The sequence below is a fragment of the Elephantulus edwardii genome, unplaced genomic scaffold (assembly GCF_000299155.1).
Source record: "Elephantulus edwardii isolate Elephantulus edwardi_28Jun2011 unplaced genomic scaffold, EleEdw1.0 scaffold00048, whole genome shotgun sequence".
Classification (NCBI taxonomy): domain Eukaryota; kingdom Metazoa; phylum Chordata; class Mammalia; order Macroscelidea; family Macroscelididae; genus Elephantulus; species Elephantulus edwardii.
The window spans coordinates 17,805,383-17,820,773 of NW_006399798.1; the positions used below are offsets into that span (position 1 = coordinate 17,805,383).

Here is a 15,391-nt window from a genome sequence, read left to right on the forward strand (position 1 = left end):
AAGATTGACAGCCTTGGAAATGGATGGAAGGTTGCTGTGGATAGGAGCCAATTCCATGGCAGGGAGTTTGAGGTTGCTTTTAGATTATTAAGGCAGGTACTGATACATGCTACTGACATTGATGTTGCTGTCACGTGCCATCACGTCAACTATGACTTACAGTGACCCTATGAACAGCAGATCTGAACCCTGCTCTATACTGCACCGTCCTCACACGCTCTGAGATGCTCAAGCCCATTGTTACAATCACTGTGTCAGTCCATCTTGTGGAAGGTCTTCCTTTCTTTCTCTGACCCTCCACCTTTCCCAGCATGATGACTTTTTCCAAGGACTGGCCCTCCTGACAATATGCCCCAAATATATGAGGCCGGATTTCTCCTTTACCTGTAAGGAGCAACCTCTCTGCTCTTCTCCAAGACAGACTTGTTCTTTTGGGAATCAAGGGGACATTCAGTCCTCTCCTCCAAGACCACAACCCACAGCTTCACCATGGATATGGATGGGCCCTGGAGACATTATAGAAAGTGAAGTAAGACAGATACACAAGGACTAACAGAGGAAGTAGACACTGCATGGTTCAAAATTTGGAAGGCTATCTGCCAGGGACGGATTCTGTCTCCATACCTTTTCAATCTGTATGCAGAACAGATCATCTGGGACACTGGGCTGTACGAGGAGGAATGTGGCATCAGGATTGGAGGAAGATTCATCAACAACCTGTGTTATGCAGATGACACAACCCTGCTTGCTGAAACTCAGGAGGGCCTGAAGCGCTTGCTGCAGATCAAGGACAGCAGCCTTCAGTATGGATTGAAGCTTAACATCAAGAAAACAAAGATTCTCACCACTGGGCCAATTGGCAGCATCAGGATGGATGGTGAAGAGACTGAGATAGTTAACAGTTTTAGTTTGCTTGGCTCCACAATCACCACTCTTGATACCAGCAGCCAAGAAATCAATGGACAAATTGCATTGGGAAATTCAGCTGTCAGGGACCTCACCTGAGTACTGAAGAGCAAGGACATTAGTCTGGAGACTAAGGTGCGCCTGATTCAGGGCATGTTGTTGTTGTTAAGTGCAGTCGAGTCGCAGGCGACTCATAGCAACCCTATGAAGGAGAGTCTGCAATTGTTTGCTATGCATCAGACAGCTGGACAATGACTAGAAATAATGGAAAGAAATAATGCCTTTAAGCTGTGGTGCTGGAGAAGAGTGTTGACTCCCAAGAAAACAAAAAGGTTTGTCCTGGAGAGGGTGAAACTGGGCTGCTCCTTGGAGACAAGGATTCTGAAGCTTCATCTGATATACTTGGACAGGTGGCAAGGAGGGACCAGTCCTTGGAGAGGGACATTATGTTTGAGAGAGTGGAGGGATAGTGCAAGAGAGGAAGACCCTCAATGAGATGGATCTATTCCGTAACTGGAGTAATGACGGTAGGTGTGTCAGAGTCAATAGGTTGGCAAAGGATAGAGCAGGGTTTAGGGCTCTTGTACATAGGGTCACTATGAGTCTCAAGCAACTCAGCGGCACTTCACAACAACTACAACCTGTAAGAAAGAAAGAAGTTCATGCCTAGTCTGGGTTGTAATGCAGACAGAAACAGATCACCAGAAAATGTCTTAAATCAGCAAATGGGTGCTAACCAAAAGGTCGAAGGTTTGAGTCCACCCAGAAGCAGCTCAGAACAAAGTTCTGGCAGTCTACATCCAAAAGCCCAGCCCTGCTCCACTCTGGTTCACATGGTGTCACTGTGGTGGGAACAGCTTAAAGGCAAGAGTTTAGTCTTTTTGGTTTTTTAAATATAAGTTACAGTAGGCAAATGCATACAGACAGTAGATTGGTGTTACGAGGGGCTTGGGGGAGAAGGAGAATAGGGAACATTACTTACTACTTTACGGGTGAGAGTTTCTATTTGGGCTGATAAAAGGAAAGTTTTTGAAATGGAAAATGGTGATGATTGCGCAGGCTTTAAAGTTAAAGGGAAACAGAAGGAGACGGAAAGGAGTTTGGTTTGGGGCGTTGGCCTTGACACAGGAAACACGTGACCCTGGCTGTGGGGAGAAGGTGAAAGCCTCAAATAACGACCACACCGCAGCACACGGTGTCGTGGGGACTCCAGTCCCAGCACCTGGCACCCTCACCTGGCCCACAGGAGCGCCCCCGGTGCCCGCCATCGCTGAGCTGTGTGCACAGAGGTAAGCTGGCATTTCTCACTCCTCGCTGGCCCTTCATCCCCACGTGCCGGCATGGAGGGAGTTTGGGGTTTGTTATTTTTTTTGCTGGTGTTGGAGTCATTGTTTGTGGAAGGAGTTTTGTAGGAGTGACCCGGCCTGAGTTCCGGTCCTGCGCCTCCCCTGGCCTCAGTGTCCACGGATGCCTTTCCTCTTTACCGTACAGCACCCGGGCCTGGTGCCCAGGGGTGCGTGTCTGTGTACCTGCCTCCCGTCAGGCTTTGTGCTGTTTCCTTCTGGCCTCACCCCTTCCCTCTCCTCCCCTTGTCGGTGGACCCACGTGGGTTGGTGTGGTTCCGCCAAGCCTGTGCTTTGCTGCCTGGTGAGCATCTTTCGTTTGGTGCATTGAAGATTGATTTCACTACGTTAAATCCGGCTCAGTAGAGGGAACTTGTTCCTGCTTCAGAGCTCGAGTTCCTTTTCAGTTACTCTTGTTATGTGCGGTGGCATGGGCTTAGGAGCTGGCGAACAGCAGATGGAACCTTGCTCCACTCTGCGCCGTCCTCAAGATCCCCAAAATGCCCGGCCTGTTGTTACACTCGCTGTGACAATCATTCTTACCTTTTCTCTTGACGTGTAAAAATTTATTTTCCCTTTTTTATAAAAAATTTAGGTAATAATTTTATTTGCCTTTTTGTGTGTGTGTGTGTGTGTGTGTGTGTGTTTCTTGGGTTTTTTGGTTTTTTTCTTTTTCTCCATTTCCTTTTGCCTTCTTTTTTTAAACATGTCTAAATGAATATGGGTAATGGACTATTCCATAAAATTGTATAATTAATAAATTACATAAAAATAGTAAAATTGGCTCAGCATACCAAATTTCTAGGAGCAACAATTATATATATATATATATTGAAGGACTGCAGCCTTCAATATGGATTAGAGCTCAACATCAAGAAAACAAAGATACTCACCACTGGGCCAATTGGCAACATCATTATGGTGAAGAGATTGAGATAGTTAACAGTTTTAGCTTGCTTGGCTCCACAGTCAGCACTCTTAGTACCAGCAGCCAGTAAATCAAGAGATGAATTGCATTGAGAAAGTCAGCTATTAGGGACCTCTCCAGAGTACTGTCAGGCTGGAGACTAAGGTGCGCCTGATAGCGGGTATAGTCTTTGTAGTTGTGTGCTATGCTTAAGATAGCTGGACAGTGACTAGGGATGACAGAAAGAGAATAGATGCCTTTGGGCTGTGGTGCTGGAGAAGAGTGTTGAATATACCATGGACTGCTAGGAGAACAAACGGGTTTGTCCTGGAGACGGTGAAGCCAAGCTGCTCCTTGGAGTCAAGGATTCTGAAGCTTCGTCTGACATATTTTGGACATGTTGCAAGGAGGGACAAGTCCTTGGAGAGGGACATCATGTTTGGGAGAGTAGAGGGCAGCGGAGGAGAGGAAGACTCTCGATGAGATGGATCGATTTAGTGATTGGAGTAATTGGAGTGGGTGTGTCAGAGACAGTGAGGGTAGCACAGCGTAGACCAGGGTTTAGGGCTCTTGTACAGAGGGCTGCTATGAGTTGCAAGCAACTCGATGGCACATAACAACAACCACCTCAAGACTGGAGTGATAGGATCACATAGACAGGAATATCAGTTCTCCTGTCCCATCAATTTGACTGGCTCATAGTGACTCTATGAACAACGGATCTGTACCCTGCCCTGTCTGGCACCGTCAGCATCTCCAACCTACAGTCACTGTGTTAATACATCTTGACGATCTTCCTCTCTCACGGTGACCTTCCACCTTTCTAAGCATGATGTCCTTTCTCAAGGACTGCTGCTCCTAACAACATGTACAAAGTATGTAAGATGACGTTTCACTGCACTGGTCTCCAAGGAGCACCTTGATTTCACTTTCTCCAAAGCAGACCTGTTTGTTCTCTTGGTAGCCATGGGATAGTCAGTACTCTTCTCCAACACCACACCTCAAAGGCATCAGTTCTTCTTCTGTCACTTTTAATCATTGTCCCAACTTTGACATGCATAACAAGTAACTGAGAAGATCATTTCGCCCCATCTCTGGTATCTAATAGGAGTCCCGATGGCATAGCAAGTAATGTGGCCCTTTCAGGCAGCAATTCAAACCCACTAGATTGACAACCTCAGACACCCAATGGAGAGTTCCTGTGAGTCCAGTTAAAAACTCACGGTGGGCCCAAACCTCACAACCCAAGCCTGTTTCCATGGAGTCAGAACCCATGCGTAGCTGGCCTGCACTGTGTGTCCAAGGCTGTAGACCACACTGGTGGAGCCTGCCCATCTTTCTCCTAAGGAGCCGCTGACAGTGCTGTCAGTGGTAGGATAATATCCATTCTCATGCAAGAAGACCTGCTAATACAACTGTTATTCAAATTTACACACCAACTACTACAGGCAGAGATTAAGAAATTGAGTCCTTTTGCTGATATTTGCAATGTGAGATTGATCAGTCATGCAATCAATACTTACTAATAATGACCGAGTATGAAAGTTGGAAGCAAAAGATGGCTGGTAGTTGGAAATTGTGGCTTTAGTGACAGAAATGAAGTCAGAGATGGTATGATAGAATCCTGTACAATTAATAACTTATTCACTTTTTAAAAAAAAATCCCTTTAAAAAAATCAGCAACTATACATGTGGACCTCACCTGATGGAAAATACAGAAATCAAATTGATTACCTTTCATAGAAAGAGATAGTGAAAAAGTTCAATATCAACAGTCAAAACAAGGCCAAGGGTCTACTATGGAACAGACCATCAATTGCTGATCTACAAGTTAAAATAGAAGCGGAAGAAAATGAAGATATGCCACGTGAGTCAAAATACTACCTTCAGTATTTCTCACCTGAATTTAGAGACTGTATCAAGAATAGATTTGATGCACTAAACACTAACAACCAAAAACCAAATGAGTGGTATGATGACAGCCAGAATACCATATGTGAAGAAAACAAAATATCATTAAAAAGACAGGAAAGGAAAGACCAAAATGGATATCAGAAGAGACTCTGGGGTGGGCAGGGAGAGAAGTGCAACACTGAATGAATGGAAACCCTAAGTATTTGTAAACTTTGATAAAAATTAATAAAAAAGGAAGAAGAGACTGAAACTTTCTGTTGAATGAAGGAAAAAGAAAATGAAAGTAAAAAATGATGATGTAAGGAAATTGAACAAACGATTTTCAAAGGTCAGCTCAAGAAAACAAAGGGAAGTGTTAAAGTGAAATATTCAAAGGCAATGAGCTAGAAAACCAAAAGGGAATAACATGCTTGGCATTCCTTTAGCTGAAAGAACTATAGAAAAAACACTCAGTCCTCAAATTGCAATACCAAAGGATTCTGTGAGCAAAATATTGGATGATGCAGGAAGCATCCAGAGTAAGTAGAAGGAATACTGTGTGCTAGTCATTTTAAAGGTTTTAAAATATTAACTCATTTAACCCACACAGCAACTCTACGAGAAAGGTTCTGTTAGTAAATCTTACTTTATGGAAGGGGAAACTGAGGCACAGAGAAGCTGAGTGACTTACCTGAGGTTACTCAGGTGAAATAGAAGGGGTTGTGATTAGAGGTGTGTGGGGTTTTTTTTTCTTTTCTTTTTATTTAAATTTATTATTAATTTCAGTAAAAATTTACAGAGACTTTGGATTTCCATTAATTCATTGTTGTTGTTAGAGTTTGACTCCTGGTAGCCTTATATTCATCAGGATGGCAGACGCCCACTCGGGAGGCACTTGTCTGTCAAATGCTGTACCAGGGTAACTTGTAGATTGCACTAAGTTAGGAGACTATGTATTGTGTGGAATGCTGTGTTTAGAGGGGTGTCAGCTAACTAGGTATCAGGCAGTATTTAAGAGTCTTCAGCAGAAGAATTAGGAAGCTAGTAAGATACCTGGGCATCCTGAATTTAGCTAAAAACTAGAGGACGTTATCTAGTGCTGTTCTAACAAGGACCACAAGGTACCAAAGTTATGCTCTCACAGTTCAGGAGGCTAGGAGTCCAAAGTCAGGGTGCCAGAGCGAGAGGAAGCCCCTGGCTCTCTCTTTGTGGTGATTTTGGAAGACAGTCCTGTTTCCTTCAGCATCTACAGAGCAGGCGTTCCTTGGAGATGCCCACAATGCCTTCCCTGGTGTGGCGTTGAAGCACCTTCCCTCACAAATGCCCCTTTCATCAGATTGCAAATGGGATTGTGATGGGCTTAAGAGGTGTTGCCCTCCACGCAGAATCCTATTACAACTGTTCCACGTTATATCATTATATACACATGTTCTGGGGGCAACACAATTTAATCTGTGACAGTAGGCAGTTCTGATTCAGACTTACCATGACAGCAGTGGGTCTGGTTTGTCAGTTTGTCAGTGATAGGCAGTGCCACTTAGAGGCAATGATGGGCTGCATTTCCAGAGGCACTGGGTCTCAAGAGTTAAATCTGCCTCAGATTTAGGGTGAAAACTGAGTTGGACTTCCAAATCAGCTCCAAGAAACCAAATCCACTGCCCCTCAGCTCAATTCCACTTTATAGTGACCACCGTTAGGTTTCCATTACAGAAGGATACGCCCATCTTTCTTACAAGGAGTGGCTGGTGGAGTTGAACCATCGAACCTTCCTTTAGCAGCCAAACATGCAACACACTACAGTGTATCTTAAGGTCTTTACTTTTGTTTATTGTATATATTTGAGTCAGAATTGATCCATCGCTGACCTTCCAGTGGGTTTTTAGAGGCAGTAAATCCCACAGGAACAGATTACCCAGCTTTGTCCTGAGGAGCACCAGGTAGATTTGAACTGGGAGGATAGAAGGAGAATTGACGCCTTTGAGCTGTGGTGCTGGAGAAAAGTATTGAATGTACCATGGACTGCCAAGAAAACAAACAGATTCATCCTAGAGAGGGTTAAACCAGGCTGCTCCTTGGAGCCAAGGATTCTGGGGCTTCGTCTGACATACTTTGGACATGTTGTATGGAGAGACAGGTCCTTGGAGAGGGACATCATGCTTGGTAGGGTAGAGGGACGGCACAGGAGGGGAAGACCCTCTATGAGGTGGATTGATTCAGTGACTGGGGTAATTGGGATGGGTGTGTCAGAGGCAATGCGATTGGCACAGGACAGAGCAGGGTTTAGGGCTGTTGTACACAGGGTCGCTATGAGTCGCAAACAACTCGAGGGCACATAACAACAGCCTCTTCATTGGCAGCACAACTCCTTACCACTAAGCCACCAGAGTGCCCAAAGTCTTCCCTAGAGAGGCTCCATTCTGTCTCTGCCTGAGCTTGGTTAGGGGTTTAGGGGTGTCACTCTGACTGCGTGTCCTGTGTGATGAGGGGCTGAGACTTGGAGGCATCCTGCGTGTGCCCTCTGCTCGCCCGGCCTGGGGTGGGCATATCATGTATCGTTTATGTTCCTGCTTATCGGCTGCTTCCAGCTTCCTCTTCCTGGACCCTCATAGGCCTGCTGGGTGCCTGCCAGTGCACGTGGCTTCCCAGGCCCGCTCAGATAATGAGAGGAAATGCAGTCACAGCTCTGGAGCCGGACCTCCGAGCGGGACCCGGCTGCAGCGCCCGGCAGCTGCTCCCTGACCCGTGCCCTCCACGTCCCTCCAGGCAGTCCTCAGCCCAGGCACAGTGGACGCCTCCCGAGATGTCCTTTTTTGGTTGCTGGTGCCTGACCGTGTCCCTTCTTGCTCTGCTCTGCTGTCCAGGTAAGTGGGCACCAAGGGTCCCTACCCAAAGAGTGGGGTGACAGGGCCTCGTTGGGGCTGCCTGGCTCCCATGACTTCAAGTTAGAGCCAGAGGTCGCAGCTTGAGAGTGATGGAAGCTTTGAACACATTGGCAAGGACGCCATGGGTACAGGATGCTGGGCAGATTGGCTTCGGGTCCCCATGGCTCTGGGCAGCTTGTGACAGGGCCTGGCCTTTTAGGCACCAGGTGAGTCAGGCCTGTGTGGCTTATCAAGACTGACTGGTAGGCTGGGTGGGGGCCTCAAGAAGTGAAGGGATTTGGGGATCTGGCAGAGGTGAAGATGAACTCATTTCATTTTCAAAAGTGGCTTTGGGGACATTGGGACAGCAAAGGGCATTGTCTTGCTGGCTGTGGGGAAAATAAAAAATGTAACCCTACTCCCAGTGGGGCCCTAAGAAAAGACCCTCCTTCGTCTCAACTTGGGGTACAAGGCCTGGATGGGTGTACCATCCCAGGGCTCCTGACCTGACCCAAGTCACCAGCTGGGGACAGCTCTACTGGGCAGGGCAGGGCAGCAGGGACACCTGCGCCAGGTGGACCCCCCAGCACCTCTTATCTTCTAGGGTCTCTTGTGAAGGCGTTCGAGGTGAACATGTGGCCAGAGCAGCTGCTGGTGGAGCCCAGAGGGTCCTTGGAGATCAACTGTAGCACAAGTTGTCCCCAGCCCGACACGGGTGGTCTGGAGACCACCCTAAAAAAGACCCTGCTGGACCAACAGCCGCAGTGGAAACGATACTTGGTCTCAAACATCTCCCAAGAGACAGTCCTCCACTGTCACTTCACCTGCGCCGGGGCGCAGAAGTCCAAAGACGTCGGTGTCACCGTGTTCTGTGAGTGCCTGACTGACCGTACCACAGGGCCCCCATCTGAATGTGGGTGAAGCTGCTCCCTGTCCCTGAGTGCTCTCCTGATGGCCCAGCCTCCCTAAGCCCCCCGGGGTGACAACGCGGAGGACCCAGACCTGGATCAGTTCACACTCTTAATGGGACTCCCTCAGCCTGCTGGCCACGAAGACACAGGCCGTCAATGCTTGAGTCTTGTTCGAAAGAGGCCAATCTAATCAAATATCCACAAGCCCAGATGTCATTCTCTGCCGCAGACAGAATTCCTGGTCTTCCCTCAGGTCAGCCCCACTCCACCCCCAGAGCAGCCCCTGCCCCACATCCCAGCAGCAGGGTGTCCGGAGAGCAGGGCTGGCCTTCCAAGGATCCCGTCACTCCAGTGCAAGCTGAGATCTCACCTGGTGTTTTCATCTTCCCCTCAGGGAGCTGTGGTGGCATAATAGTAGATTCATTGTTGGGCTGCTCACCCAAAGTCTGACAGTTCAAACCCACTAGCTGATCCAAGAGAAAAAGAGAAGGTAGTGTGTTCTCTCATGAAGATTCACATACACACACACACATACAACAGAATCCAGGTGCTGTCTGAGGAGGAAGCCTGGCAGGTCATGAACCCAAGACACTCCAGCCCCTGCCTGATGTCAGTCCCTGCTTCTTAAGTAGGGAACCTCACCCTTCACCCACTTTTCCAAGTCTTTTCCAACATAATTTTCCATTGCTCTGGTTTTCTGAAACTTCTGTTGCCTCCGTGGAGGGGAAGGAGTCAGACCCAGGCTCCTGTCTTCCCAGCCGGCTGTAGTGTCTGGACTTTTCTCTGTTGACACCTGATTACCTCCACTTTCTCCATCCCCGACACCATCAGATCATAAAAGCCACCGTCTCTGCATCCTTCACCTTGAACTGCTTCCTTCTTCCTTTCTCCACAGTCTAGAACAGCCAGGCCCCAGCCTCCTTCTTCCCCTCAGTCCCAGCCAGGGATCTGAGAAGACTGCTGGCTCCGTGGTGTGCTGCTGGGACTGTGCCCAGACCCTGACCACAGCTTGTCCTTCTCTCCCCTGCAGACCCTCCAAATCAGGTGACCCTGACGCTGCAGCCCACCTGGGTGGCCATGGGCAAATCCTTCACTCTGGAGTGCCGGGTGCCCAACGTGGCTCCTCTCGAGAACCTCACCCTCACCCTGTTCCGAGACAGGGAAATACTGGGCACCCAGACCTTTCAGAATGCCACGTCTGACCCCCAAGAGGCCGTTGTTACCCTGAGTGTCACGGCTCGCAGGGAGGACAGCAATCACAACTTCTCCTGCCAGGCAGAACTGGACCTGCACTCTCTCGGTGGGACCATCATCCAGAAAACATCCGAGCCCCAAGCACTGCAGATCTATGGTGAGTGGGAGGCCAGGGCTGGGGAGAACGTTCACTCCCTGCCCTTCAGGGGGAAACCCTGATCCCTGCTAACTAGAAGCAGGGGCCCCATATTTAACCCTGGAGGGTTTCCTCTTACTCTGTCCTTTCCCAGACACTCCCTCCCACGTCTTCAACTTGGACCCTGGCTGCTCCAGAAGCCAGGAGAGCTAGCCAAGTTGCTTGGTCATTATGACCTTGACCAAGAGTCTCCAGGCGGAGCATAATGATTAATGTATTCAGCTGCCGATTGAAAGGCTGGAAATTTGTGCCCACCCCAGGTATTCCAGCAGAAAGGCTTCCTTCCGCAGACTCAGCCACTGTAGGGCACAGCTGTACTCCAACACATGGAGTCACCACGAGCTGAACTTGACCAAGTCGTCCTCCTCTTTGTAGCCTTGGCTCCTCTTCACAATGAACTTGGTCTGAGAGGCCTCCAGGTCCTCTGTAACTGCTCTCTCATGACTCTCACTGGTCCATGTGTTCCTAGTGTTGGGGGTTCCTGGCATGAAGCTCACTCTGTTCTGCCCTGAGAGGGGCTTGGTCCAGCATGGTGCCCAGCAACTGGACACTAGTGCCAGCAGGACTGGTGCCAGGAGCCATCTGTCCTCACAGCCTAGCGGGCCTGCTGGTACCCGGGACTCTGGCCCACACTTCTAGATGATTCTTTTGGGACGCTTCCCATTTCCGAGCCCAGGGTGACTGCAGAGTGGGTGAGTGGTGGCCAGCTCTCCTGGGACCAGAAAACTTCTAAGACGGCTGCCTCCTCTGTCCACAGAGCCCATCCAGGGCAATCAGATGGTCATCATCGTCTCGGTCATATCGGTACTGCTGTTCTTCTTTGTAATGGCCGTCCTGTTCTGCTTTGTCTTCGGCCAGCACTGGCACCAGAAGAGGACAGGTGCCTATGGGGTGCGTGCGGCCTGGCGGAGGCTGTCCCGGACCAACCGGGCATAGCTGACACGGGCACAGGCCGTGGTCAAGGCGGCCCCTGGACCTCCGCGTGGCTCCTCAGGGTGGTGGCCCAGCCTTGGCTGAAGAACTCTGTAGACATGCCGTCAAGGACTCTGGAGCCATTTCCTTCTCTGGTTCGAATACAAACTTCTGGACTTAACCTCGTGCGCCGTGTCTTCTCCCGGGGTAACAGCCAGCCTCAGCAGGTGTGGACTCCTCTTCCTCAGCCCCTCCCAACCTCTCCACCGGGACCCATGTAGAAGCTCCGCCAGCCCAGGTCCTGGGAGGTCCCTGCTCAGCCCTGGGTGACTCTTCCCCATACCTGCTGCCCCAGGACTGTGAGGAGACGCCATGCCTTCACGGAGCAGAGGGTCACTCAGTTCCCACTCAGGCTCCAGGGCCGCAGTCTTTCATGCATGGAGGAGGCAGGACACAGCTCCAACCTCTCTCTTCTACCAACCAAGCTGGCTTCTTAGGGTGAAGGTGCCACCCCAAGGGTGCTGGCTAGGCCCCAGACCCCTCCCTGGGCTGGCCTCTCCCTGCCTGGCTTTAGGCCCCTCTACCCACCACTCTAGGCCTTCAGAGAGCTATGAAAGAAAGGAGAAGTGGAGCCCCCCCTCGCTCCCTGCCCCATCATCAGGCCAAAAGGAGGCCTGGCGGCCTGACAGCAGAGATGAAGCCAAACGGTGAGGGTTGAGCGCTGGTTCCCAGGCAGGAAACTGTGAAGCAGAATTGGGTTTTATGTGGCTTTCAGGCCCTGGGTGTGCTCTGGGGCCCAGGGTTGAGGTGGGGTACAAGGGGGACTGATGTATCTGGAAGAGCAGGCTGGTGAGGTCACACACAAAGGACATGAGTGTAGACTTGAGTCACTCGACAAGGGTGGGGAGCCCCTGTGATGACGTTGGCAGGGGGTCCAGGGCCAGCAGCTGTCCTCATAGAAGGCTCTCAGTGTCGTAATAATCTAGGGGAAACACAGCAGCCTCGTCTTCTCTCCCTCCTACCTCAGTGGACCCCACAGGGAGATAGGACCCTAATCCCCAGTGCATCTGACCTCTTGATCCATCCTAGGCCTAGGCCCCACCACCCACCCACCCAGACCCTCCCTACCTGCAGCTGGGGGCACATCTGCACCCACTGTTCCGGTGGCACTGAGGGGTGGGGGTGGGGGTACAGCTCTCCTGTGATGGAGGACACAGCCCATCAGAGCCCAGGGTGGCTGCTGGAGTTACTTCCACAGGCCCGTCCACCACCCCAGCCTTTGGTGGGCACTTCCAGTCCCAGCCCAGCAGAGTCCATCCTGGTAACACCTAGCTCACCCCCAGCCTCACTTACACTTCCCTCTTCCCCAGGGCAGGAGAGCGTTGTGGAACACTGGGGATGGCCTGCAGGGGAGGCTGATGTGAGGCTCCGGTGGGGACAGGGGCTGGCCAGGGCAGCAGAGGGCCCAGGAGGGGCAGCGGGCCGGGCAGATAGTGGTGGTGGAACACCACTGGCCCCTCCTCCAGCTCTCCCAGCTCCTCCTCTTCCTCACACTCCTCTTGGGGACCCTCCAGGAAGACCTGGGGAGGCGGAAATGATAAAGAATCAGGCTCTCCCTCCCCCCACTGCTCCCTAAAAGCATTTCTTCAGATCCATGTTGTAACGGTGGCTACCATGTATTGAGTGGGTACGTCACACGAGCAAGGTAGTGGGAGACATTCGTTCCTTATTTTGCTGGTGGGGAAACTGAGGTTCAGAGAGGTTGAGCATCTTGGCTGAGGTCACCCAGCTAATAAGTGGCAGAGCAGGGACTGAGGAATCCAAGCAGGATCCCAGAGTTAGACCCGTTCCACCAGGGGCGCCTGGCCTCAGCCGAGCCCCGCCCTCATCAGTGCTGGTCATTGAGATGGTGCTCATCCCAAGGGGCCCTGAGGGTCTAGGAAGGGGTTAACACATCTGTCCAGTTTTCCATTTCATACAGATATGGTGATGGGGTCCAGGAGCTCTCAGCATGCCCTCTGCTGGACTCCCAGGCCAGCCTTTCCAGGTACCCCTCGCTTTAACAGACCTCCTCTTTCCGCCCAGCCTGGGTTCTCCTGACCTGTGAGCCCAGGCCAGGGGCTCCTGTCCCCACCGCATGAACCAGGGCCAACCTCAGCTCTTCATTTGTTCCTCTGGCCATTCCAGTTCCTGATGGGGCCCTTCCTCCAGTTCCAGGCCCTTCCCATGCTTCCCTGGCCTGGGCCTGCTCCTTCATCCCTCTACCCTGCTCTCCAACCTTCAGGGCACCTCGCTGGTGAATGTGCCTTCCAGGCCCATCTCGGGAGCCTGATTCTGCCCCTGCCACCCAGTTGGTGGATACACCACCAGCCTCCTCTCAGCGACACAGTTGTACCTGGTTTTGAAGAGTTGGCCAAGTGCCACTTGGTTCTCTTTCGTCATCCTCACCCACCCAAGCAGGGCTCACTTGGATTCCCAAGTCCCAGCTAATGCAGGCGTGGATTCAGTGCTATTCCTTCACTTGTCAGCAAGGATCTAGGCGCCCCTAGGAAGTGTCATGTACAGTGCCAGGCACTACGGCACAGTGGGCCTGCTTTCTCTAGGCCTGCAGTCCACTGAGAGGGGCGATGAAAGGCCTGGGTGGGCTGGGCTTGGGGACCCCATGAAGTCTGACATAGGCCCTGGAAGATGACCAAGCCCAGAGGGTATGCACCAGCTTCCCCGCAGTTTGCTCTAGGGACGCCCAGTCTTTCCTCTAGGTGAGCGCAGTGACCCTAGATGACTCAGATACCCCCCCATGCGTCGGCCTACGCACCTGGGGGGCTGTGGAGGGCTCGGGGGTCAGCGCCCCCGCCACCAGGCGACCGAGCAGCACCTGGTTCATCTGCGCGTTCTGCAGCAGCATCAGCTCCAGCAGGTCTGGGGGCAGCGGTTCAGCAAGTCCACGCCCTCCCACTGGCCTCCCTCCCCGCCCAGACCCCCAATCCTCTGACCCTGGAATGGAGGGCAGTGCACAGGTACCCAGAAAATGTGCAGGGTGGAGACAAGGAGGCGTCGTCAGGGAAGGGAGGGGACAGACCCCCAATCTCACCTTCCTTCACGCTCCCTGGCTGCGGGGGCGCGGGTGAGAGGACCCAGGGGAGAGGCTGCAGAACGGTCACCCAGGGCTGCAGCAGGGGAGACAGGCAGAAGGAAAAGAGATGGGGCCCCAGCCACCCCCGCAGGTTCACCCCTAACCCGATGGAGACCGTGGTCCCTATGAAATCCCCACTTGCTCGAATCTTTCTCTGAAATTGGGGTCGGTCTCCTCACGCCCCCCCCACTCTCCAGGGTTTAGGTTCAGGTCTGCAGCTTCCCATCCCCGGGGACTCTAGCAGTGCCAGTTCTGACCCCATCCCAGCCCTCACCGCAGGGGCTGTATTCTGTGATGGGGGGCACCCCCAGCTTCCGCGCGCCCCGGCAGCCATGGCCTGAGGCCGTGTGTCAGCGTAACCATGGCGACGCAGGGACGCCATCTCTTCTCACTTGCGCATGCTCTGCCCTAATAGCTCTGCCTCCCTCCTCTCTCCTCTCTGAAGTCCCAGATAGCCGGGTCCTGGAGAAGCACCCTCAGAGTCTACGTCTCTGCGAGAGTTTCAAGTCCAGGTCCCCTGCACTAGGGCTCCAGAACCCCACGTCCTGCTGTTCTGTGCCCACATATTCCCTGTACTAGGCCTATGAGGGTCATGTTTATTGTATGAATACCGGTGATGGAGGCGGGCAGGGTCAAGTCTCTGACGAACTCAGAACCGACGCGACTGTCAGGCCTGACTAGGAACAAAGGACTAGGCTTCGGGTGAGGCTCAGGAAAGTGAGGAGGGTCGAGGATCAATGCCACAGGGGCTTCCTGTGGCCCCAGGAGTGGCTTTTGGGGGGGAAAATTTTACTATTTCTTAAATCTGGCTTGTGGAGCTGATCAAGGCAGGATTTGCTGGCCAAATGCGCACAGAGAGGCTGCCCCCTCCTCCCCCCAATGCCTCTAGGTTCTCCCGCCAGAGCTGTTTGCGCCCTGATTCTCGGCCAGAAGGAGCCACTCACTAGCCAGCCACTTGATCAGAGCTGACAGCGTGGGAGTCAGCACCAGCGTCCCCATTATTGGAAAAGTCACCAAAACGTGCCTCTTCTGACAGGAACTCCGCAAGGTCCCCTCTGCTGAGAACAGGTGAGGAGGAGATCAATTTCGGCAGCTGCGACCATCCGAAGATAGACCCTGGGCAGCAGTCAAGGAA

The 15,391-nt window shown here is 51.9% G+C and overlaps 2 protein-coding genes across 2 annotated transcripts; one reads left to right on the forward strand and one right to left on the reverse strand.

The window, feature by feature from the left end:
- Positions 1-7,849: 7,849 nt before the first annotated feature.
- Positions 7,850-11,147, forward strand: ICAM2 (intercellular adhesion molecule 2). The gene is made up of 4 exons (XM_006886408.1): positions 7,850-7,910; positions 8,515-8,781; positions 9,852-10,172; positions 10,969-11,147. The coding sequence occupies exons 1-4, from the start codon at positions 7,850-7,852 to the stop codon at positions 11,145-11,147; spliced, it is 828 nt and encodes a 275-aa protein (XP_006886470.1).
- A 929-nt stretch (positions 11,148-12,076) lies between these two features.
- On the reverse strand, positions 12,077-14,590 carry LOC102875508 (chromosome unknown open reading frame, human C17orf72). Its single transcript, XM_006886282.1, has 6 exons — positions 14,531-14,590; positions 14,215-14,290; positions 13,939-14,042; positions 12,477-12,703; positions 12,252-12,322; positions 12,077-12,105 (listed from the first exon to the last, which is right to left on the reverse strand). The coding sequence occupies exons 1-6, from the start codon at positions 14,588-14,590 to the stop codon at positions 12,077-12,079; spliced, it is 567 nt and encodes a 188-aa protein (XP_006886344.1).
- Positions 14,591-15,391: the final 801 nt, after the last annotated feature.